Genomic DNA, 26,654 nt, shown 5'->3' on the forward strand with positions numbered 1-26,654 from the left:
GTATGATAATGCCGCATTCCCTCCAGACCAAATAAAGGGAAAGATAAAATAAAATGCAGCAATTCGGCCATCTAGGGACCTCACAGGTTAGTTGCCCGAGTCACACAGTTTTCTTTAGGACGTATTAGGGTATGTGCACACGTTCAGGAAACGCTGCGTTGAGCCGCAGTGTCAAAAACGCAGCGTCCAGATGTTTCATGAAATCCCGTCTCCACTATGCATTAAAAGACGCATGCGGCAGACCCGCGAAAACGCACATGCGGCACGTCTTTTAAGAATGCAGCATGTCCTTACATTGCAGAAAAAAACGCAAGGACAGCACAGGTGACCTGCCAGTTACCTCAGGGGCAGATTTGGTCAGGATTTTACCTGCATAAAATCCTGACCAAATCCTGATGTAAACCCGAACGTGGACACATACCCTTACTACTTTGTGATGCCGCAGCACTACAACACTATTATTTTTGCCCTGCTTGTGTGGCATGGCACTGACATGCCTCATACAGAGGGGGCACTTTGCATTTGTACCCCACCCCTGCACTGCCAGGAATGATAGAGATGAAGGTGCTAGATGTATGTGTGCTGCCTTCTTGGAGGAGGACGCTGTGTGATGTCAGCATGCAGCAGACCAAACCCTGTGAGTGACCGCTCCAGGCATTGGAGACTGCAGTCCGCCTGCCATTGGTTTCTGCACACATCTCCATAGCTACATCTGTGTTCAAACACTTCTCTGTGCTCAGCACAAGCTGTGCCATATGCCACACGGCTCACAGCAGGCAGGAGGCTAATCAGGTAGGTATTTCTTTTATTGCAGGTTCTGCTCCAGTTCTTGTATGCTCCCTGTGTGACACCATGTAGCAGAGCTGATGTCATCACATTACACCCCTCTTTGTGATATGCCAATGTGTCATCCGTGGTTTAATAACGGATCATTCACAATCACAAAGATGACGAATTCAGCTCTGCTACATCTGAATCTGAAAAGTAATCCTAAATGACAGTGGTCTGTGCAGTCCAGAATATAAGACCTGTATTATCACTAGACGGACAGTTCTAAAGACCCCAGTGCTGTTGGCGCCATGTACTTAGTAAGGAGGGTGGTATGGAAGTAGTTTAGCTGATATATTGCATAAAAAAGGGTTTTCACCATAAGGGCTCGTGCAGACGCCCGTATTTTCCGCCCGAATGCGATCCAAGAAAACATCAGGTCACACTCAGACTAATGTTATTCTATGGGGTTGTGCACATGTCCGATTTTTTCCTCGAACAGATTCAGTCCGGGGAGAAAAATTGCAGCATGCACGATTTGCACCAATAAGTCGGATCGCACTCAGCCATGCAAGTCAATGAGTTCGTGGAAAAAAATCTGACTGCACTCAGATGACAGCACAGTGCAGTCCGATTTTTATGAACTGGCAGAATGGAGATGGAGAAATATTTTGTTATTCATCTTCTCATCATCTGAGAAAATCGGATCACACTCTAACCAAACAGTGATTAGCATAATCGTACCAATTTTCTTGGATGAGAAAAAAATACGGTCTTGTTACCCTAGTGTTAGGCTTCATTCGAGACGCAGGTCATGAGGTTAAAAAAATTGCTGTAATCCACTGCTACATCGCAGTGTAACGCAGGGGAATGGAATTGAATTGCCACACACAAGGTCCTGCCACAAACAAGTAGCAAAAAGTCGTATTTTTTCTTGCTTGTCACATTAATGCACCACCCCAGAGTCCTGGTCATTGCAGTAATGTTATTCTTCCACCAGGGGGAGTGATGTTACGTCTGATGGCAATGAAGGAGATCTTCTGTCCAGGTATCACAACCACCAAACACACTTCACACTCCAGTCCGCCAGGGGGAGCCATGCTTCTAGGGCACTCCTCACACTTAGGTAAAACTGGTGGGTTGATTAGGAAGTTAGACAGAAGCTGACTGGAGGGAGAAGAAGATAGTCAGTGAGTCCCGACCGAGTTTGGCAGAGGCTAGTTGGAGTGGGTTCCAGCCAGCTCCAGACTGCGGCTTGTGGAAGGCGAGGGTACACGGAGCTGCGCCTGCATCCCATGCGGCAGCATCCCAAGAAAGAGACATAGAAAGGAATTGTGTTGCAGTCAGTGAGAAACGAAGTCATAGCAACAGGAGAGGAACATCAGCGGGAGACCAGCTAGAAGCAGACTGCCTCCTTCTGAAGCGCAGTACCGGTAGCCAGAACACCGAGGGAGTAAGGATCTCTATGCCGTTACTTCAGAGACTGGCAGGACAGTTGATTCCACGTTGGCTGCCCGACCATATACCCAGGAGGCACGGTGGCAACTTGTGGGGGCTGGGGCGTCTCTAGGGTCCCTATAAAAAGCCTCAGGCCACTAGTCATACGGGTTTGTTCTATCCGTCAGGGGAACAGAGAGAAAGAGATTTAACATCTACAATAGTTGTGAGGACCTTACCGAGTTGCTCAGCAGGGAGGGACTACAACGCCCAGGCGCTAGAGGAAGGCTATTGAATTCCACCTGGATAAGGGGACTCTATATTTGCCTTCAGACCGGCCGGACTCTGCCTACCTCGTGGTCCCTACCCTGGACTGTGGATGCTGAAGCCTTCAGTAAATGTAAAGAGACTGCAACCTTGTGTCCTTGTTATTCCCTGCGCCTTACATCATCCACCATCCACCATCTACACTCTGGGAAGCCCTGGGGACACAGGACACGTCAATAGTTAACAACAGCCACCAGCCAATTGGAAGTCGGCCGCAGCGCACACATCGCCAGCGTCTGACGTCATTGTCAGTCGCCAGCGAGTGTGCGCTGCTGGAGGGAGCTCGCCGCCTGGAGCGCTGGTGAGGTGAGGAGACTCTGTTTTTTTTTTTTGTTTTGTTTTGTTTTTTGATAACCTAACGGTGGACACACTGGGGGCAATGCTGGAGACACTGGGGCAATGCTGGAGACACTGGGGCAGATTGCTGGACACACTGGGAGCAATGCTGGAGGACACACTGGGGCAGATGATTGCTGGAGACACTGGGGCAATGCTGGAGACACTGAGGCAGATTGATGGACACACTGGGGCAATGCTGGAGGACACACTGGGGCATATTGCTGGAGACACTGGGGCAATGCTGGAGACATTGGGGCAATGCTGGAGACACTGGGGCAATGCTGGAGACACTGGGGCAGATTGCTGGACACACTGGGGCAATGCTGGAGGACACACTGGGGCAGATGATTGCTGAAGACACTGGGGCAATGCTGGAGACACTGGGGCAATGCTGGAGACACTGGGGCAGATTGCTGGAGACACTGGGGCAATGCTGGAGACACTGGGGGCAATGCTGGAGACACTGGGGCAGATTGCTGGACACACTGGGGTCAATGCTGGACATACTGGGGCAGATTGCTGGACACACTGGGGGTAATATGCTGGAGACACTGGGGCAGATTGCTGGACACTGGGGCAGATTGCTGGACACTGGGGCAGATTTCTGGACACACTGGGGGCAATGCTGGATACTCTGGGGCAACATGCTGGACATACTGGGGCAGATTGTTGAACACACTGTCTGTCTGGGAGCAATGCTGGATACACTGGGGCAATGCTGGATACACTGGGGCAATACTGGAGACACTGGGGCAATGCTGGACACACTGGGACAGATTGCTGGACACACTGTGGGCAATGTTGGACAATTGTACATACTGGGGCAGATTGCTGGACACACTGGGGCAATGCTGGACATACTGGGGCAGATTGCTGGACACACTGGTGGTAATATGCTGGACACACTGGGGCAGATTGCTGGACACACTGCCTGGGGGCAATGCTGGACACATCTGGGCAATATGCTGGACATACTGGGGCAGATTGCTGGACACACTAGGGGCAGGACTGGAGGCATGGGCAGAATGTAGACACGGGGCATGATTGGAGACACGGGGCAGAATGAAAGACATGGGGCAGGATTGGCTCATGGGGCAGGATGGATACGATGGAGACAGATGGAGCAGGATGGGGAGATCATATGGTGTAGAATGGATACTCATGAGTGCAGGATGGGAGAACATATGGCTGGAGCCAGGAATGAGACACACGGGGCCAGGGTGGGGAATATTATTACCATAGGGGCTAATTAAGGGATATTATTACTGCAGTGATGTATTTATTTTATTTTTTGAGCATACTGTTTTAAATGGGGGGGGGGGGGGCGGTCCTGTTACTGTGCAGAGTGACACTATATCGCCTTTTTTTCTTCATGTGGTGTAATGTAGAAGTTGTGAAAAATGAAGTAATGTGTTCTGCAAGAGGAGCTTGAGATAACTGTGTTATTTCCTGCAGAAACGGTCCTGGCTGGAAGAAATGATGGCGGTCTGTGCTGGATGAAAGATGAAAGACTTCACCTAGAGACGTCACTGGTGAGTCAGTGTTACCTATACACTGACACTATACACTGTATACTATATACAGAGGTCCTGTGTACAATGTCACCAGTGATCACTGTATTACCTATACATTATATACAGAGCTCCTGTGTATAATACCACCAGTGATCTCTGTATTACCTCTATACAGACACTGCACACTAAGTACAGATCTCCTGTGAATACTGTCACTTATGGTGATAGTATTGTGTTTTTTTTTCTTTTATTACTGATCAGTATTGTAGTATTCAGTCACTATGTGGTGGTAATATGTGGTCTGGAAATGGTGTTGTGGTAGTTGTCCCTTGTATGTGCTATTTGGTCAGCAAGTGGTAATATGTGGTCTTGACATGGTGTGGTGGTATTTGTTCCTTGTATGTGATATTCGATCACTGTGGTTGTAATTTGTGGTCTGGTCATGGTGCGGTGGTATTTCTTCCTTGTATGTGATATTATTGGTCAAAATATACCTAAATTGTATTGCATATTTTAACAAATATTTAATAGGTTACAGTAGAGTAGGGCCCGGCCATTTTTCTGGAATAATCTGGTTCGGGTATATCATGACCCCCGTTACATGACCCCCATCACATGACCGGGGGGGCCCACAGTGTCTGAACAGCCCGGGGCCCTGGCTACCCTTAATCCACCCCTGGTGGGAAGGTATACCATCTAGCTGCCATAACATCACCCCAGCGGACCCCTAAGCAGCGTTGATCACCCTGACCGAATACCACAGGTGGCGTCACGAATATTATCCCTTTAAAGACCTTTCCCCCACAACTTCAACGGACCTTCCGAGGGCCACGGACTGGGTCAGCCACCGTGACATCCCCCCTTCAGAACCGAAGGACCCGGTACCGAGTTCTCCTAGCCCTTGGGGGAGCTCCATTAACGTTGCTGGTTGCAATGTGATCCCATTCACCAGCACTATGCTGCGATGTAGCGGCGGCATACTATACTATGATGTTTGATAGCACAGCCGGTGTTGCTGCCCATGTAGAAGTGTAACACCAAATTGGGCAGGAATGGGAAGAACTGTGGATGAGACAGATGTTACCTGAAATCATGGCTAAGTGTACAATGATAAAATAACTCACAAAATTGTTTTATTATTATTATTAAGATAAACTTATATTATTACTTTGGAAAATTTCTCACATTTCTATTACTTTAGTCTAATATCCTGACACTGAAGGAACGCTTTTTTCCAGCCAGCACTAGGGGAAGGGATTCTCTCACTGCGTCACCCTATTTTCCACCTCCACCCTGCTACCTACAATGCACAAACTATTAGGCTGCCATCACACTAGCAGTATTTGGTCAGTATTTTACCTCAGTATTTGTAAGCCAAAACCAGGAGTGGGTGATAAATGCAGAAGTGGTGCATAAGTTTCTATTATACTTTTCCTCTATTTGTTCCACTCCTGGTTTTGGCTTACAAAACCAAATACTGCTAGTGTGACGGCAGCCTAAGAAATAAGTTAATGTTTTATAAGTAACAAATGGGTCTCTGGTTTGGGTCACGAGTTACTTTGCACATTTTTCCCCCCTTGAAAATAAGTATCAATACATTGTTGAGTAGCATGGTGGCTCAGTGGCTAGCACTATATATTGGTCAGTGGTTAGCATTGAAATCCCACCAAGGACAACATTTGCAAGGAGTTTGTATGTTCTCCCCGTGTTTGCGTGGGTTTCCTCCAGGTTCTCTGGTTTCCTCCCACACTCTGAAGACATACTGATAGGAAAATTAGATTTTGAGCCCCAATGGGGACAGTGATAATGTCTGTAATGTGTTGTGGAATCTGTTAAAAAAAAATAAACACTTGTATCTGTGCAATGAGAGCTGTTTGTCCCACTAATAACTAATAAGGGGAAACAGCAGTAATGCATGATAACCAACTAAAGAAAGGAATACATGAGAAAAGGAGATTTCATAAAATAAATATACAGATGCCCTTTTTTATATATCAGTGTAAAATGGATGCCGAGGAAAAGTACATTGCAGCACTCAAAGCAAAAGCTTGTGAGCTGGTGGAAGCTGCCATGAGGAATGCCCAGGAGAGCCTGAGATGCCTACATACTGCGCAAGGAGAGGAGTCAGGTACAATGAACCCGCTTATTTCACCTGCAGGAAAGGCATCTGCAGCTCAGTACAGTAATATATACATATAATGTCTTGTTCTAGAGCAGGAGCATAAAGTGAAGAACATACCATGGATCTCCTGTCAGGACTTCACTGTGGAGCTGGGAAAGAAACAAATTGAAGAATACGTCACAGTAAGACTGAAGCACATATTACAGAAGCACTCCTCCCATCAAAGTTGTTATCCTCTTAATATATTGCAGTCATCATATTATATAGCACTATGGACTTACAATTGCTCATTTTGCCTTTCTACCCAGCTAATGCTTCTCTTTTCTCTGTTCTGTGTAGAAATAGGAAGTCTCTTGTCCCTGCATTTATCATTCCCCTCTTCAACTCTTGGCCCAGCTGCTCCGTCCTCCCCCTGCCAGGGACTTTTGCATTGATGACTCATATAGGGAAAGTTGACCTCCTGTTTCTACATGAAGCCTAGAAAGGCAGTTTTTAATCATGTGATGTCATAGACCTAATGGAAATGATGATGATTGCAGTATATTAAGAGGACAACAATTTTGATTAGCGTTTTCCTTTAAGCATGATGTATGGAAGGTTTATTTAAGTCGTGGATATTTTTTATTTTGCAAACTTGATGGAACTTTGTAAACTATAGTGTATAACACAGAAGCAGGCATGGATGACATTCTTACCCCCACCAGAGCTCTGGAGCTGGAGTCTGAGTTAGAACCTCCTCCATACTGGAATAAGATGGTTCAGCAGTGCTTGCCTTAACCTGTTACGACTCCTTATAGCCTGGTGCTGTCACATTTCTGTGCAGGCTAAAACTTCTGGGCTTTTTACATTATACATCTTGCTCTCACAGTGCAGTTTGTGATAGCGTGGCCAACATTTTATGAGTTCATTTAATCAATGTGGAACATGGGTGGTCATGACCCTGCTAAATAGCCCGAAATCAGAAAACATTCGGTGAAAGCATGATGGGTTATGTCACCCGCAAGTTTGTTTTTGGTAATGTTTTGACTACATCAAAACCAAACCATCTGGCCTTGAAGGGGTTGTCCGCTAGTTGCACAACTTTTCCGAATCCCTATGTTTCCCCCTTAAAATTAAAATTATAGCACCTACTGTATACTCACCTCCGGTGACGATGCTGTTCCAGCGGTGTTGGTACTGGCTCTACCATGACATTGGGAGGAAGTGAGAGAGCAGCAGCAGCGGTCACTTCCTCTGGATGTGTGATTTGTCTGAAAATGAGGAGAGTGATGCCAGTGCGGATTGGTAGCAGGGATCGCGTGACATAACTATGTCATATGAGTCCCGGGATAGCCAGTGCCGATACCGCTGGAACAGCACCAGAACCACAGGTGAGTAGAAGTGTTACTATTTTACAAGGGAGAAATATAGTAATTGAGCAGGGGTTATCCAAATATTATACAACCCCTTTAAGGTCCACATGCTCATTAGGCTGACTTTTATCTATTATATATGTGGGCCTTTACCCTTTCAGTAATGGCTGTGCTCACATTTACCCCATCCATTGTATAGTATAACATACACCAAAGAAATACCAACTAAATTCGTAGATGCGATCGGAGGCCTATTGTGCACAACTCCGCGCCATTCATTCTGTATGGGAAATTTCTGAGCCCAATACTCGCCCATCTCCAGTGGTCCCATAGAGAATGAACGGAGTGTGTATGCTTGACATCAGTACCATTCAGATTTGGGTTTGGAGATCCCCATTCTGGAGATTGGCGGGGGTCCCAATAGTAAGTGCACCAGCAATTAATAGGTTATCCCCTATCCTATCCTATTAATAGGTGATGATAACATATATTTCATACAAAACTCTTATTCAGCAGTTCCAATTTTTATTTTACATGCAAAAATAGTCAACAAAATAATCTTATTTGTTGTGGACAGACATGGGAATTCCATGAGAGCTGGCTGTACTGTACAGATTTCCTGAGAGAAGAAGAGACAGAGTTCAATACACTCTTCCATTATAGGATGAGATGGAGTATCCCCACCTGTAGGAAGCCGATTCCCAGGGCGACGGCCTGCGTCTACTTTACCATAAAAATCTCCAAGATTAAACCTTCAGTAAGTATGATTTTACTGCTGATCCACATGTAGTTATAGTAAAAGCTGGAAAATGTCATAAGAACATTTACAGTAGTATATGGTGAGCTACAGAAATGGAGGCATCCAGAGGCAAAGGCATAAGCCAAAGGATTTTATACAGGTCGCAGCAAATCAAGTGTAATTCACACTGATTGAAAAGTGTGAATTACACCACCATCTGCAAGGCGCTATTCATACAGTGCAGCATTCATGCCCTAGACTCAGCCCAGAGCTTAATTCTGCTCATTGTCATTGTCAGTAGATTTTATAACATTTATTGAAAATTCTTTTAAACTCATATGGTTTGTGTGTGCCTTAGGCCGGCGTCACACTAGCAGTATTTGGTCAGTATTTTTCATCAGTATTTGTAAGCCAAAACCAGGAGTGGAACAATAAGAGGAAAAGTATAATAGAAACATATGCACCACTTCTGTATTTATCACCCACTCCTGGTTTTGGCTCACAAATACTGATGTAAAATACTGACCAAATACTGCTAGTGTGACACCGGCCTTAAGGTACCTTCACACTAAACGATATCGCTAGCGATCCGTGACGTTGCAGCGTCCTGGCTAGCGATATCGTTCAGTGTGACACGCAGCAGCGATCAGGATCCTGCTGTGATGTCGTTGGTCGGGGCTAGAGGGCCAGAACTTTATTTGGTCGCTGGATCTCCCGCTGACATCGCTGAATCAGCGTGTGTGACGTCGATTCAGCGATGTCTTCGCTGGTAACCAGGGTAAACATCGGGTTACTAAGCGCAGGGCCGTGCTTAGTAACCCGATGTTTACCCTGGTTACCATCCTAAAAGTACAAAAAAACAAACACTACATACTTACCTTCAGCTGTCTGTCCCCGGCGCTCTGCTTCTCTGTACTCACTGTGAGCACAGCGGCCGGAAAGCAGAGCGGTGACGTCACCGCTCTGCTTTCCGGCTGACCGGCGCTCACAGTGAGTACAGAGAAGCAGAGCGCCGGGGACAGACAGCGGAAGGTAAGTATGTAGTGTTTGTTTTTTTGTACTTTTAGGATGGTAACCAGGGTAAACATCGGGTTACTAAGCACGGCCCTGCGCTTAGTAACCCGATGTTTACTCTGGTTACCGGCATCGTTGGTCGCTGGAGAGCGGTCTGTGTGACAGCTCTCCAGTGACCAAACAGCGACACTGCAGCGATCCGGATCGTTGTCAGTATCGCTGCAGCGTCGTTTAGTGTGAAGGTACCTTAAGTGTAAGAGGTTATACAGACGTCTGTGGCTCTTGGTCCGACCACAGAATGCAATGCACGGACTGACAAAGGGTCTCCTGACCCCAACATGACAGCCTACTAAAATCATAATGAAGCTTTCATGCTCTATATAAGTACACTGTAACGGGGTCTACTGTGCTGTAGTACCTCTTTCAGCACCCCCCGTGTTTCAGGAGGTCCACTCTGCTTTTGCTGGATTCTGAATGAAGGACGCTGGCTGGAATTCCTTGATTACGTGAGAGCATATAAAAGCTGACTGCTACTCCACGTATTTCCAGTCTAAAAGAACACACTTTATTCACAGCACACAGAATACAGGTCCTTCTCAAAAAATTAGCATATAGTGTTAAATTTCATTATTTACCATAATGTAATGATTACAATTAAACTTTCATATATTATAGATTCATTATCCACCAACTGAAATTTGTCAGGTGGCTGGAGACTTGCAGAGCTTACTGTTAAGTATCTTTCTCAGGTGGCTGGAGACTTGCAGAGCTTACTGTTAAGTATCTTTCTCAGGTGGCTGGAGACTTTTCTTCTGTGAATATCTGAATTTGTTTTACTTTTCAGACTTTACCGGTTGAAGTTTTCTTTGTCTTTGAATCCAACAGACTCGTTCACAGGTAATGTAGAAAATGAAAAAGTGTTCCCTTCTGGCTCCTCTACTCACTTGTGTATTTTGTCCAGTACTTCTTCCCTCCATGACCTAACCAGTCTGGAGCATTTTCTCTTATAACTGCACTATGCGGTTACTCTGTTATTCCTTCTGAAAATGAATGCTCATCCCATTCCCTCTAGTGAAAGTGGTGTGTCCCAACCAAGTCTGGCATTGTTAGTACTGATTGTTCAGTTGTCGGACTGTGTGGGGACATATCCGGGACTTTGGTAGTTGCTAACTACCTGCCTATACTGCACAATGACCGTCTCAGGCGGTGATTCTTCTGCTTCGTTGGACCTCCCGTCAGCAGAGCAGCTATACTTCTTCCTGCCTGCTCTGTTACCGGGAAGTCACTGCGGGCGTCATGCTGATTGACAACTGGCTCCCTGCAGTTAGGCAGCTGGGAACCTGCTGTCAATCAGCATGACATAGGCAGTGACTTCCCAATGAGAGCAGAACGGAAGAAAAAAAGACGCTGTTGACGTGATGTCACTGGAAGCTGGAGAATCGCCAGCAGGATCTGTCGGAGATCGCTCAGTGCACGTAGGTTGCTATAGTTGCTGGCACTGCAAGTCATGCTTTGCTCGTTCATTGAGTGTTCGGCAACCTGTTTACACAGCAAGATAATCATGAAATGAGCATTTTTTTTTAACCACACCTGTTCTCAATCATCTTGTAGTGTCAATGCCTTTTAAGCCAACCTCCAGATGTGTAATTTATTACTCAGTGCCAATCTGATTGAACATTTTAATTATTACTATTTTTTTTTACTTTTGTACTTTCTGCAGGCCTGGACAGACAAGATTCAGAGAAAAATGGCTGAAGGACATAATTGAAAGCAAGTTGATTATGATGAGCAGCATTACATTTTAATATTGCATCGTTCCCATTAAAGACATTCATGCCAAAGTATACGACTTGTAGAAAACATATTTGAAGAGAGGATGGAGCTGCGGAACAATATGTCAGGCAGTTACCGTGATAATGTTGTCTATGCCGGCTGATGGATTTTAAGTTCCTTGTGTGGACTTTCAAACTCGCTTGAAACAGTAAAATTAAGTTCCCACGATGAGTTTTTGAAAATGCGTATTTCCGTTGCACAAAAATAAAAAAAAAATCAAGTGTTTTACAGTTCCAGAAAAGTGGATGGGATTTATAGAAAGATAATGCTTTTTTTTTATATACCATATATATATTTTTTGAACACTGCGTAAACTGATCAGTGGTACTTTTTTTAAAAATCTGTCACATGTCAATTTCTATTGGGGGTACACGAGTTTTCGGTGCAGAGTTTCCCTATAGATTTGCGATCGGGAAAATCCGCAGGTAAATTACCCATATGCTATGGAAATTCAGTAAATACACATGTACGCTGCACAGTATCAATAAAGTTGTGTCAAAGCCAAATACCAGGGGAGTATCGAAAGCAAATCAGCTTTATTTAAAACATGACATCCCAAGAAGAGACAAACCGCGGTTTAAAAAAAAAAAAAGCTATGAAAAAAAGGACTAAAAAACAATGTAAAAAATAAAAGTAACCTAATTTACATAATAGATGAATAAATGCTGCAAAAAAATTTGCAACCTCAAAATCTCACAAACTCCCCATCATGGAAACGTTGCGTAAAGGCAAAGAATTTTCGGCTGCAGATTCTTCTAAGAAAATTTTCAATATTCTGAAGTACCAGCATTGTGAATGAAAACTAGCTACAATAAATTTCATTCTTACGCTTATGAAAAGTTACAGTGTAGTGATTCACCTGCCGTGCTTTGGCTTTGAAATCCGCTACGTGTCAATTTATGCTGTGGATGTCGGAGCATATTTTACCCTTTGCAATACATACACGAAATGTGCGTAAAATACACACTTTCTCTAGCAGTATTTATGCCTTCAGTTGTGTCCCATCATTATTTATTAAAGTATAACATATTGGCAGGGTGAGATTGAAGCTGTTCTACAATATATGCTGTAGTATGACGGCTATTTGGAACATCACTTAAATAGTACGGAAGATAAAGAGGAACACAGGTAAAATAAATAGTTTTATGAACATTTTATATAAGTTCTGCTTTAATTAGATTATGTAAAACACATTTGTCATAAATGCGAAGAAAGCGGTTTTTATTTATTTATTTTTAAATCCCCTCCAGATGTGTGACATGATTACAGTGGTATGAGGGAAGTTTAGGAGCCAACACTCTGCATATAGGATGGGTGTTGGCTGTGGTATACAGCTGACACCTGCCACTTACAGCAGCGATCGCACCTCCCTCAAAATTGCAAGGAGTGAGCGTTCTATGTAATAATAATAAAAACTACAACAATGGAAAAATAAGTTATAAAAAGCGGATTTCAGAAAATGGAGACAAACTTTTTTTTGTTACAATATTTTGAAACAAAAAACATATGCATTTATATATTACAAAATAAATAAAGGAAAAGCTATACAAGCTGTATGGATAAAGAGTCATATATTGGAGCTTTACATTAGAGGTATACTCCACAGGGATGTCTCCAACGTATATCTGAGGTGTAGTGTGTACAGAGACAGCTTTAAAACCAGTTAATAAGAAATACATTTTGTCTATCGGATTTATAAAACAAGTGTTGGGACATAATATTGTGGCACTTACTAGTGCATAAGTATTATGTGTAAGTATTAAAGGCTCTCTTGCGTCACTTATTAGTGCGTCTTTCTTCACAGCTTTCCAGTCCATTAAATGGCCTCTGGTGGAGGAACATGCGACCAGACCTGTCCATCAGCCTCCAACAGAAAAGCACCTCAAGCTGGGTCCAATAGAGAAAGCTGATGGAAGGACTGTATTCAGCCCTCATGATCTCTAGGGGAAAGGAGACTCAACCAGTTCAATCATTCTTCTCCTTCATTTGCTTCCCAGGTATTCGTGCTGCCATAAAACATGCACACGTTAGTGTACCGACAGAAAGAAAGTGTGTCTCCAAGATAGCTGCCTCCAGGGAACATGTTCGTAATAAGACATCAAAAACTATATACAGAGTGTGAATGAGCTGCGATCCTACTCAACTTATGAAATCTTTCAGAAATCCAAAATAATCAATAAGCATAAAATTAAACCCAAATATCGGATCACAAAATATTTCAGTTTTTTAATAAGTTATTTAAAAACATAACACACCGTGGTTTCCCACATTAAATCTGAACAAAAAGCTTGCTAGAAGACAGAAGATTGTAATTATTGTGCCGTGTGTGACTCTAGGTATTTACAAGGAATTTAAGAAGTTCTTATTGGAAAAAAAAAAAAAAAACATCCCCAAAAAACAAAAGATCCCCTGGGTTTTCTTGATAAGCTCAGAAACAGACCCCAAGTACAACAAAATACTGTAAAAGTTGTCTTATTTGTCCTCCTTCCCCTTGGTTTTTCTGTAAACCATCTCCCTGAAACTTGACAAGATCTTGTTTTCTCTCTTGCGTCTCTCTTCTTGGTTGAAGGAAGCCAGGGCCCTCTTCTCATCGGCACTGTAAATCTGGTTCTCCTTACGCAGACGGACAGCCTCCATACGGCGATGTCTTAAAAACAAAAACAATGACATGTCAGTTCAGAACAAATGAAAACGTTACAAGATTTTCTTTTTTAATTGTGTTTATTTCTTTTGGCAGAACAGGGGTTAATCTGCCATGTTGGAAACTTTGGGAGTAGGAGCTCTCAGCTGAGCTTGGTTAGCCACTCCTATCTCCTATATAATCTGGGTCCTGGCATGGCTTAGGATGAGATGTTATCTGTGACTGTTGCCTGGTTTGTAAGTCTGGTAATTCTCTTCCCTCCTCTTACTTTGGTTTTTCCCCTTCCTCCTCTCCCCGATGTACTCCCCTGTTACATGTGAGTGAATATTTGTATGGCCGGTATTTTCAGTTACCCCCTTGTTTGTGTAGCTTTGTTTGTCAGGTTGGTGTACTGCGGTGCACAGTAGCGCCCCTCTTCTCTGGGTGCGGGAAGAGTACAGATGTAGGGCTAACACTGGAGATAAGGCAAGGGTGGCGGCCCCAGCATCTTCACCTTCAGAAGTATCCTGGGGAATAGGGTGAGCTAGGACGCCCGCTAGTGGTCCCGGGTCACCCGACAGCTGAGTCGTGACAGTATCTGCTCCAATTGATGGTACTCCACCGATTCTTCTGTGCCCCTTTGTTCAAGGTTATGCCCCCAGTAATACAGGAGTAAATTCTCCCTTCAACCAAAATGGGTGTATGCATCATATCCTGTCTGTGGGCGCAGCAGTGTTTTGATTGGCCCGCATCAGAAGAAAAAAAAAAAGCAAATGCCCCCGAGCACTGTGATGTACGCCCAGTTGGATGAAAGGGAAATTTGCCTCATTATTAAATGGGGACCATAACTTTGGAACAGAGAATCAGTGGAGCAGCACCAACTTGGAGGAGGTACTCCATTTAAGTTAAAACATCCAGTGAAAGGTCCTCTTTATATAAAGGCATTTTGAAAACACACAGAAATATAAATCAGCATATTTTGAAAATGTGTGCATTCATATAAGTGGAGACAAAATATTTTTAAAGTGTTTCCGATCATATAAATTTCTCCAATAGAGCAAGTATCCAATATGGCAAACTCTGACCTGTCATACAGGAGCTCCATCTATAGAAAACAGAAGTCTGTGACAGTGGCGATCTACACTGTGTGCAGAATTATTAGGCAAGTTGTATTTTAGAGGATTACTTTTATTATTGATCAACAACTATGTTCTCAATCAATCCAAAAGACTCATAAATATCAAAGCTTAATAATTTTGGAAGTTGGAGTGTTTTTTTTTTAGATTTGGCTATCTTAGGAGGATATCTGTTTGTGCAGGTAACTATTACTGTGCACAATTATTAGGCAACTTAATAAAAATCAATTATATTCCGATCTCGCTTGTTTATTCTCACCAGGTAAACCAATATCACTGCACAAAATTAAGAAATAAACATTTGACATGCAAAAACAAAACCCCCAAAAATTAGTGACCAATATAGCCACCTTTTCTTTATGATGACACTAACAGCCTTCCATCCATAGATTCAGTATGTTGCTTGATCTGTTTACGACCAACATTGCGTGCAGCAGCCACCACAGCCTCCAGACACTGTTCCGAGAGGTGGACTGTTTTCCCTCCCTGTAGATCTCACATTTTGTGAGGGACCACAGGTTCTCTATGGGGTTCAGATCAGGTGAACAAGGGGGCCATGTCATTATTTTTTCTTCTTTGAAACCTTTACTGGCCAGCCATGCTGTGGAGTAGTTGGAGGCATCTGATGGAGCATTGTCCTACATGAAAATCATATTTTCTTGAACGATACCAACTTCTTCCTGTACCACTGCTTGAAGAAGTTGTCTTCCAGAAACTGGCAGTAGGTCTAGGAGTTGAGCTTCACTCCATCCTCAACCCGAAAAGGTCCCACAAGTTCATCTTTGATGATACCAGCCCATACCAGTACTCCACCTTGCTGGCGTCTGAGTCGGAGTGGAGCTCTCTGCCCTTTACTGATCCAGCCTCTGACCCATCAAGAGTCACTCTCATTTCACCAGTCCATAAAACCTTTCAAAAGTCAGTCTTAAGATATTTCTTGGCCCAGTCTTGACATATCTTATGTTTCTTGTTCAAAGGTGGTCGTTTTTCAGCCTTCTTTACCTTGGCCATATCCCTGAGTAACGCACACCTTGTGCTTTTTGTTACTCCAGTAACATTGCAGCTCTGAAATATGGCAAAACTGGTGGCAAATGGCATCTTGGCAGCTTCACGCTTGATTTTCCTCAATTCATGGGCAGTTATTTTGCGCCTTTTTTGCCCAACACGCTTTTTGCGACCCTGTTGGCTATTTGCCATGAAACGCTTTATTGTTCGGTGATCAAGCTTCAAAAATTTGACAATTTCAAGACTGCTGCATCCCTCTGCAAGACATCTCACAATTTTGGACTTTTCAGAGCCCGTCAAATCTCTCTTCTGACCAATTTTGCCAAAGGAAAGGAAGTTGCCTAATAATTAAGCACACCTTATATAGGGTTTTGATGTCATTAGACAACACCCCTCCTCATTACAGAGATGCACATCACCTGATTTACTTAATTGATAGTTTGCTCTCAAGCCTGAACAGCTTGGAGTAGGACAACATGTATAAAAAGTATCATGTGATCAAAATACAACTTGCCTAATAATTCTGCACACAGTGTATATCTGCATAGGGGCAGATTCATTAAGACTGGCATAGCGCACGCTCGCACTACGCCCGTCTTGATGGGAGTGCAACAGGCATACGCCACTTAAAGAATTTGGCTCCTCTTCTGAGTGGGGTACGTCTTTGTGCACCACACGATAAATGCTACCCATTTGGGGACTGAAGTCGCTTCTCTTCCATCTGATGCCCTGTCCCATTCTCAGCTTTGCTCATTTTGGTGAAACTGATCAAACTGGTGTGAAACCCCCCCAAAGTTGCAAAACGTCTAAACAACTTTGTGTTGGGCAAATAATTTGTGACTTTTCAAAGTTTTTATACCACTTTGTGTCTTGGGCATCATTAGCTGTTTTGAAGCACGTCCCTGGATAAAGGATAAGTCACATCACAGTATATTCCTCTTAAAAACAAAAGGCAACACAATGGGTGGCGCTACTCTTTGAAGCCAAGCGTACCTGCCTCAGGTTCATCTGTGCATGCCCAGGATCACATCGGACATAGCATATTGTTTTTCATATAGTATTTTAATTAGCTGATTTACTGTATAAACTAAAAATATCAAAATGGGAATATCCACAAGATCTATAGCATTCTAGCAGCAGTTTGATCACACCCTCATATATCACTAGATTTCATGGCACGTAGAATTGGAGCAGGGCCAGCATTTGCCATAAAATCAAAACATATTAGTTTGCTTCAAACTACATCCCTGTTTCCTGTAATGTTGCAATGAGATCATTAATAGTACAGTGTCCCCCAAGCTTTAGAGCATCAATATAGATACATACCTGCTGCCACTCATTACATAGCCAGACTTCTCAAAAGAGGCAATTTCATCACTTGTCAGGCCAATTTCACCTCTCCTAGGTATACGCTTACCGGCCTTCACATATTCTGCCATGGCTGCACCTTCACCGGGTAGCAAAGCGTGACCGTAACTGTTTAAAAAGAAAAGAAAAGTATGACCATTCCCGTTAATAGGTTTTTTTTGTATATGTAGAATGAAAAGATCCGTTGACATTAGCAAATGTAGAGGCACGCAGACTTCTATATGGACAGAATCTCCTCAACCCTTGGGCCACCACCTTCTTATAACTCTGCAGGGCGTCAGATAGTTCCAGAAAGTGGGTGCAAAACAAATATTTAGCTATGGGAAGTAGAAATATGGAACATTATTTTTAATATACTTTCATGTAAAAACCATAACAAAAAAAGTCATTCAATCTTTAACTTAGAATATGTGCACACAACGTCTTTTTCATGGGGGAAAACCCACCAGATGCTTCAGGAGGAAGACTCTTCAGAAGTATGGACCGTCTTCATAGTGGAAACCGTCTGAGCAATTGTTAGATCATTTCCTTTAGCTGCTGGGCGTTATTGAAAACCTTAAGTGGTTAAAAGACAATCAAAAGACTGATCATATAAAGAGCAAGTGGTTTCTACTTGGACATGCATATGTTCAGTCTTTTGAGTGTTTAGCTAGCGCTTTTACAGGTGGGTTCTGGAGTGGAACCCGACAGAAAGAGACGTTGTGGGCATATACCCTTAGAGGGTTATTCCGAAAATCATAATGTGGTCTCCGTTTTCTGTACATACAGAATTAACAATGCGTGCCAAATTCAACCTATTTTAAATCTGCATTCATTTAAAGCGATACACTCTAATGTGACCCCCTCTATGGCTCGCTGAAACCTCCATTACCACAGGATCTGTCTTCCAGTAGTTCTATTTGCAGCTAATGACCCTTTGCAATAACACATGCGACAACTGGGTTGGTGCCCACTTCAGCAATGCTAAAGATCCCACTGATAGCAGCTGCAATTGCACCTAATGGCCCTGTCTAGTTCACAAAAAAACAGATGCCCCTAAGATCCTGTCTAATAAAACATTCCCCAGCCCCATTGGGCTCACAATCTACATTCCTTATCAGTATGTTTCAAATAATTTAAAATAACCATATAGAATATGCAAACATAATATCAGAGGCTGCAATGCCATATATTAGTCACAGGAGACCAAGTCTCGTATTGTACCCTAATTAAATCCTATAAAAGGTCCATATAGGTAAGTATAGATTTAAACTTACGGTAATCAGATGCAGAGGAAAGTGCACATAGTGCAAAGTGCTGACTTACATAGGAAAACAGAGTATAGTGGAGGTACTCCCACCGCCCCAACAAACGTTTCATGTGGTCATTTCCTCAGAAGGTGTGTGTTGGAGAGGGGGATAGAAGTATATATAGAGCGGGCTGGCCAGTGAAAGTGTAGATACCCATGTGGTGCACTTGGATTTTATTTGCCGAAGTGATCATAGGCCGGTGGCGTGTCCGTATCTGGCGCAAGTGTGGTGCACGTCCGGCGCCGTGTGAAAGTTGCTTCGGTTTTCCCTATCAGTATGTCTTTGAAGTGTGGGAAGAAACCCACGCAAACACGGGGAGAACATACAAACTCCTTGCAGATGTTGTCCTTGGTGGGATTTGAACCCAGGACTCCAGTGCTGCAAGGCTGCAGTGCTAACCACTGAGCCACCGAAAATCAAATAGTGGGTCACAGTTACATGTACAACCTGATAAAGACATATGACAGGTCAAAACATAGCTGTGATGTAATTGGCATAATAAAACAAGTCTTTTTTAAACATTGCATCCCAGGGATGGAGGAGTGCTGCTGACTGCGTCAATTTACATTCTCAACTATCAATGGTCACCTCATCCATATAAGTTAGCCACACTGAGACCCATCTCTATCAGAAAGCACACGAGAGCAGAGAGAGGGGCCTGCAGCACTGAAGAGGAGCAGTGTAATGCTAGGAGATGTAGTTTTAGCAGGAAGAATTGGACCTCCCATTCACCTATCTGAACCTGGATGCACAGTGAAGTAGGAGGTGAACATGACACAAAAGGTACAAGGGTAAAAAAAAACAAACAAAAAAAAACACACAACTTTATTTCGGGATACTACTGTATAATAATAATAATACTTTACAAAAAATACTGCCATTGTGGGAATAAACCTTTAATAAAGAAAGTATAGACTTACTTTAATGGTTTATCATCTTGAGATAAGTGTGTTATTGGAGCTTCAGGCCCAACAAAATCCACATCATCAATATTAACCTCTGTAGAAAAATAGATATATTCAAATAAATATTTTAACATCCGCCTTATATGATACTTAAAAATAAAAGTTGCCTTGCATCTGGCAATAAGCAGCATAAACTATACACATTTATTAACAAATTCACATAACTAATGCTATTGAAATACCTGATTGAAATCCCAGGCCTATTAAACCTTTCACTGGAAAGTTTTCACACTTCGGACAAACATAAAACTACACATTTACTTTCTGTCAATTAGAGGTTATACTTTGTAATGAATAAAGTAGTGTTTTTTTTTACATCACTGGAGCTTTGATAAAATCATATTATAACTCCATATCCATTTACTTTCTGAAATTACACAGCTGACACATGAAACCCCTCTAGCCTTATTAACCCCTATCTGACCTCGGACGGGATAGTACGTCCGATGCCGGCTCCCCTGCTTTGATGCAGGGCTCCGCGGTGAGCCCGCATCAAAGCCGGGACATGTCAGCTGTTTTGAACAGCTGACATGTGCCCGTAATAGGTGCGGGCAGAATCGCGATCTGCCCGCACCTATTAACTAGTTAAATGCCACTGTCAATCGCAGACAGCGGCATTTAACTACCGCTTCCGGCCGGGCGGCCGGAAATGACGTCATCGCCGACCCCCGTCACATGATCGGGGGTCGGCGATGTGTCTCCATTGTAACCATAGAGGTCCTCACAGCACACCTCCATTTCTGCTACATAGCAGCAATCAGCAGATCGCTGCTATGTAGCAGAGGCGATCGCGTTGTGCCTGCTTCTAGCCTCCCATGGAGGCTATTGAAGCATGGCAAAAGTTAAAAAAAAAAGTAAAAAAAAAATGTGAAAAAAATAAAAAAAAATATAAAAGTTTAAAATCACCCCCCTTTCGCCCCAATCAAAATAAATCAATAAAAAAAAAATCAAATCTACACATATTTGGTATCGCCACGCTCAGAATCGCCCGATCTATCAATTAAAAAAAAGCATTAACCTGATCGCTAAACGGCGTAGCGAGAAAAAAATTCGAAATGCCAGAATTACGTTTTTTAGGTCGCCGCGACATTGCATTAAAATGCAATAACGGGCGATCAAAAGAACGTATCTGCACCAAAATGCTATCATTAAAAACGTCATCTCGGCACGCAAAAAATAAGCCCTCAACCGACCCCAGATCACGAAAAATGGAGACGCTACGAGTATCGGAAAATGGCGGTATTTTTTTTTTTTTTTTTTTAGCAAAGTTTGGAATTTTTTTTCACCACTTAGATAAAAAATAACCTAGTCATGTTGGGTGTCTACGAACTCGTACTGACCTGGAGAATCATAATGGCAGGTCAGTTTTAGCATTTAGTGAACCTAGCAAAAAAGCCAAACAAAAAACAAGTGTGGGATTGCACTTTTTTTTGCAATTTCACCGCACTTGGAATTTTTGTTTCCCGTTTTCTAGTACACGACATGCTAAAACCAATGATGTCGTTCAAAAGTACAACTCGTCCCGCAAAAAATAAGCCCTCACATGGCCAAATTCACGGAAAAATAAAAAAGTTATGGCTCTGGGAAGGAGGGGAGTGAAAAACGAACACGGAAAAACGAAAAATCCCAAGGTCATGAAGGGGTTAATATTCCATGCATGCCTTCTGTCTTTTTCAATTGTGCCCTTTGGAATTCTTGCTCTGTATGTAATAAACTCTCCTTCATTCATGACTTCTTCCTTTCTAATTCTCTTAATCTCCTGGCTCTTACTGAAACCTTACTGGATCCAGCAGTCAGACACAACCGCTGCTGCTGCTGCTTTCACATGGTGGACTACACTTTTTCTCTTACCCCAAGATCGGACAACAGAGCAGGTGAAGGCGTTGATTTGCTCCTATCAACCAAATGTACCTTCCAAGTTATCCCCCAAATACCCTCACTTGTCTTCCCTTCCTTTGAGGTCCATGCTGTCAGACTCTACATCCCCTTCTCCATGCGAGTGGCCGTGGTGTATCGACCTCCCAGCCCCTCTCATCAGTTCCTGGATCACTTTGCCACATGGCTTCCACACTTTCTCTCCTGTCACACCCCCACCCTCATCATGGGTGATTTCAACATCCCCATTGCTTCTCCCCTCTCCCCATCCGCTTCTCACCTTTTATCTCTAACCTCCTCTTTCGGCCTCTCGCAGCATACTAACTCTCCAACACATGAAGACGGAAACTCCCTCGACTTGGTCTTCTCCCGGCTTTGCTCAGTGGATGATTTCACAAACTCCCATCTCCCGCTCTCTGACCACAACCTTCTTTCATTCTCTATCCTGCTCAGGTCTCCCCCACTTTCCACACTTATAGAAAAACATACAGGCCATTAACACCCAGAAACTTATGAAGAACTTGCAGTCCTCATTGGCCCCAATCTCCTCCATCTCATGTCCTGATTCTGCTCTGAAGCATTACAATGAAACCCTGCAAAGTGCCCTGGATGATGCTGCACCTCCTATACATAGAACAACTCGGCACAGATGGCGACAACCGTGGCACACGCTGCAAACACGTTTCCTGCAGCGGTGCTCCAGGTGCGCCGAACGTTTGTGGAGAAAATAGAAGCTACCCGAAGATTTCATCCATTAGAAGTTCATGCTAAAAACATACAACTCTGCCCTTCACCTCTCCAAACAAACCTATCAACACCCTCATCACCTCACTGTCCAATAACCCTAAACTTCTCTGACACTTTTCATTCCCTACTCAACCCAAGAGTGCAGGCCCCAACCACGGATTTCTGCGCTGATGAACTGGCCAATTACTTCAAAAATTTTTTTTACTATATCCGACAAGAAATTATGTCCCAATCTCCTCATACCATGCACTGTCCTCCCTCCCCCATTGCATCTAGTTCACTCTGACTTTGAACCAGTCACAGAAGAAGAAGTAATCAGGCTCATTGCATCTTCTCACCTGACCACTTGCACCAGTGACCCCATTCCGTCACATCTCCTACAGTCCCTTTCCCCGGCTGTCACCTCTCACGTAACAAAAACATTCAACCATTCTCTCTCTTCAGGTATTTTTCCCTCCTCATTTAAGCGTGCCATCATACAGCCATTACTCATCCCTCGACCAAAGCTGTGCTACTAACTATAGACCTGTCTCTAAGGCTACTTTGACACTTTCGTTTTTTGCAATCCTTCGTTTTGGGCAAAAAACGGATCCTGCAAATGTGCTCGCAGGATGCGTTTTTTGCCCATAGACTTGTATTAGCGACGGATCACGACGGATAGCCACACGTCGCGTCCGTTGTGCCACGGATCCGTCGTGTTTTGGCGGACCATCGTCACAAAAAAAGTTCAATGTAAAGTTTTTTTGTCCATCGTGTCCGCCATTTTCTACCGCGCATGCGTGGCCGAAACTCCGCCCCCTCCTCCCCGGACTTCAGAATGGGCAGCGGATGCATCGAAAAACTGCATCCGCTGCCCACGTCGTGCAGAAATTTCACAACGTTCGTCGGCCCGACGCATAGCGACGGACCTGTACCAACGCAAGTGTGAAAGTAGCCTAATTTTCCCTTCATCTCTAAACTCCTCGAACGCCTGGTCCACTCCCGTCTTATCCGCTATCTCTCAGATAACTCTGTTCTCGACCCTCTTCAATCTGGTTTCCACTCTTTACACTTGTCAGGAAATAGGGATTTTTGTGTGTACTCACCGTAAAATCCTTTTCTCCGAGCCACTCATTGGGGGACACAGGACCATGGGGTGTTATGCTGCTGTCACTAGGAGGCTGACACTAAGCTGAGACAAAAAAAGGTTAGCTCCTCCCCTGCAGTATACACCCTCATGCTGGCTTCCAGAGACCCAGTTCAGTGCAAAAGCAGTAGGATATTAACAACAAAATATCAAATAACATTAGAGTATAACATGTCAACAAAACAGTCAAAAACTAAGAAAGGTAACGAGCCGAAAGTCTACCAGGGTGGGTGCTGTGTCCGCCAATGAGTGGCTCGGAGAAAAGGATTTTACGGTGAGTACACACAAAAATCCCTATTTCTCCTTCGCCACATTGGGGGACACAGGACCATGGGACGTCCCAAAGCAGTCCCTGGGAGGGAAACAATACAACCAAATAACTCCGTGTACCATCTGACTACAAATGTGCAACGGCCGCTTGCAGAATACGTCTGCCCAGGGCCGCGTCCGCAGAGTTGTGAATGTGGACATTGTAGTGCTTTGTGAAAGTATGCAGGCTGGACCACGTAGCAGCCTTGCACACCTGCTCCGCTGTAGCCTGGTGCCGGATGGCCCAGGAAGCACCCATCGACCGAGTGGAGTGTGCTCTAATCCCCACCGGGATAGGACTGCCCCTGACCCGATAGGATTCCTGGATAGCAGATCGAATCCATCTTGCTATCGTGGCTTTAGACGCAGCCAAACCCTTTCTGTGACCCTCCGGGAGCACGAAAAGGGCGTCCGATTTTCTGAAATGAGCCGTTCTGGAAATGTACCTCCTAAGAGCTCGTACCACGTCCAGGGTAGGAAGGGCTTTTTCAACCCTGTGTTTTGGCTGCGGGCAAAAAGAGGGAAGAATGATGTCCTCGTTAAGGTGAAAAGATGATACCACCTTAGGGAGAAAGGCCGGAGAAGGACGTAGGACTACCTTGTCCTGATGGAAGGCAAGAAAAGGAGCCCGGCAGGATAAAGCGGCCAATTCGGAGACCCGTCTGATAGACGTTACGGCTACGAGGAAGGAAACCTTCCAGGAGAGGACAGAAAGCGGAACGTCCTGAAGGGGTTCAAATGGAGGTTCCTGAAGAACCCCCAGGACAAAGTTGAGATCCCAGGTCTCTAAGGGCATTCTGTAGGGGGGTACCACATGGGAGACCCCCTGAATGAAAGTCTTGACCTGAAGGTTGGTAGCGATCCTGCGTTGGAACAACACGGATAACGCTGAGATCTGACCCTTGAGGGAACTCAGTGCCAAGCCGGAATCCAACCCGGACTGAAGGAAATCCAAGATGCAAGGGATTGAGAAGACTAATGGAGGGTGACCTCGGAGCCTGCACCATGAAAAGAAGGTCTTCCAGGCGCGGTGGTAAATGGAAGCGGAAGACGCCTTGCGAGCGCTTAGCATGGTGGGAATGACCTGCTGAGAGAAACCAGCTCGAGTTAGAATCCAGGTTTCAACAGCCACGCCGTTAAACGTAGGGCCCCTGAGCTCTGGTGGCAGATCGGTCCTTGGCAAAGCAGGTCTGAACGGTCTGGTAACCGCCAGGGAACGTCGGCTACAAGCTGAACGAGCTCCGCGTACCAAGCGCGACGTGGCCAATCTGGGGCGACCAGAATGACCGGAACTCCCTCCGTCTTGATCTTTCGGATCACCTTCGGCAGTAAGGGAAGAGGAGGAAACACGTATGGGAGTTGAAACTGAATCCAAGGGAATATCAGCGCGTCCACTCCGATGGCCTGAGGATCCCGAGAACGCGCAATGAAGTTGTGGACCTTGGCGTTCAATCTGGACGCCATCAGATCCACGTCCGGGGTCCCCCAGCGAAGGCAGATCTGTCGAAAAACCTCTGGATGGAGTTCCCACTCCCCCGAGGCCAGGCCCTGGCGGCTCAGATAGTCCGCCGCCCAGTTTTCGACTCCCGGAATGTGCACCGCGGAAATGGTGGAATGGTTGGTTTCGGCCCAACGAAGAATGTGGGAGACCTCCTGCATCGCCGCCCTGCTGCGGGTACCCCCCTGGTGGTTGATGTAAGCCACCGCTGTGACGTTGTCCGATTGGACTCGTATCGGGTGACCCGCAAGCAGGGCGTGAAAGCGACTCAGAGCAAGCCTGATCGCACGAATCTCCAGAATGTTGATAGGGAGCCTCAACTCCCGAACAGTCCAACGGCCCTGGGCAGAGTGGTGAAGAAACACCGCACCCCAGCCGAGGAGACTGGCGTCGGTAGTTAGCACTAACCAGCGGATCGGGAGAAAGGACTTCCCCTGTAGAAGAGATGGACCCAGGGTCCACCATACAAGAGATTGTCTGACCCGCGGAGACAACGGGCAAGGACGGTCGAGAGATGAGAGCCCTGTCCCAATTGTCCAGCAGAGCCTGCTGCAAGGGACGGAGATGGAGTTGAGCGAAAGGCACCGCTTCGATTGCTGCGACCATTTTTCCCAGGATTTTCATAGCGAACCGAATGGGTCGCGGGCGAGGATGGCAGAGAGTCCGGGCTCCTTGCTGAAGCGCTTGGGCCTTGGACCGAGGAAGCAAGACTAAACCCCTTGAAGTGTCCAGGATCATTCCCAGAAAGGAGATGCGTCGGGCAGGAACGGGGGAGGACTTGCTCAAGTTGATCAACCAGCCCAGGCGTGAAAGTGAATCCAAGGTAATGTGGACGCTTGCCTCGCAGGCCTGAAAAGACGGACCCTTTATGAGTAAGTCGTCCAAGTAAGGTAAGACGACCACTCCTCGCGAATGAAGGATGGCCATGACGGCCGCCATGACCTTTGTGAATACCCTGGGTGCCGTGAACTGGAAATGGTCCTCTAGAACGGCAAAGCGGAGGAACCTTTGATGTGGCAGGAATATTGGAATGTGAAGATAGGCATCCTTGATGTCTATCGATGCCAAGAATTCCCCTCTTTCCATCGAGGCGATGACCGACCTGAGCGATTCCATCCTGAAGTGCCGTACTTTTACGCACTTGTTCAGGAGCTTCAGATCCAAAATGGGGCGCACCTTCCCGTCCTTCTTTGGCACGACGAAGAGGTTTGAATAGAAACCTTTGAACCTCTCGTGTTCCGGGACCGGAACGATGACCCCGCTCTGGCGGA

General features: G+C 44.8%; 2 protein-coding genes across 2 annotated transcripts in view; one reads left to right on the top strand and one right to left on the bottom strand.

The window, feature by feature from the left end:
• Positions 1–4,285: 4,285 nt before the first annotated feature.
• On the top strand, positions 4,286–11,616 carry AKAP14 (A-kinase anchoring protein 14). Its single transcript, XM_069747109.1, has 6 exons — positions 4,286–4,403; positions 6,384–6,513; positions 6,598–6,689; positions 8,437–8,616; positions 10,457–10,509; positions 11,333–11,616. The coding sequence occupies exons 1-6, from the start codon at positions 4,368–4,370 to the stop codon at positions 11,415–11,417; spliced, it is 576 nt and encodes a 191-aa protein (XP_069603210.1). The 5' UTR covers positions 4,286–4,367; the 3' UTR covers positions 11,418–11,616.
• A 2,030-nt stretch (positions 11,617–13,646) lies between these two features.
• NKAP (NFKB activating protein) overlaps positions 13,647–26,654 on the bottom strand; it is a 34,528-nt gene continuing 21,520 nt past the window's right edge. Inside the window, exons 7-9 of the mRNA XM_069747107.1 lie at positions 19,784–19,862; positions 17,533–17,682; positions 13,647–14,092 (exon numbers count right to left, since the gene is read on the bottom strand). Coding sequence (XP_069603208.1) covers positions 13,918–14,092; positions 17,533–17,682; positions 19,784–19,862 — 404 coding nt within the window. The 3' untranslated portion in view covers positions 13,647–13,917. The remainder of the gene's footprint in view (positions 14,093–17,532; positions 17,683–19,783; positions 19,863–26,654) is intronic.

The sequence above is a fragment of the Ranitomeya imitator genome, chromosome 2 (genome assembly GCF_032444005.1).
Source record: "Ranitomeya imitator isolate aRanImi1 chromosome 2, aRanImi1.pri, whole genome shotgun sequence".
Classification (NCBI taxonomy): Eukaryota; Metazoa; Chordata; class Amphibia; order Anura; family Dendrobatidae; genus Ranitomeya; species Ranitomeya imitator.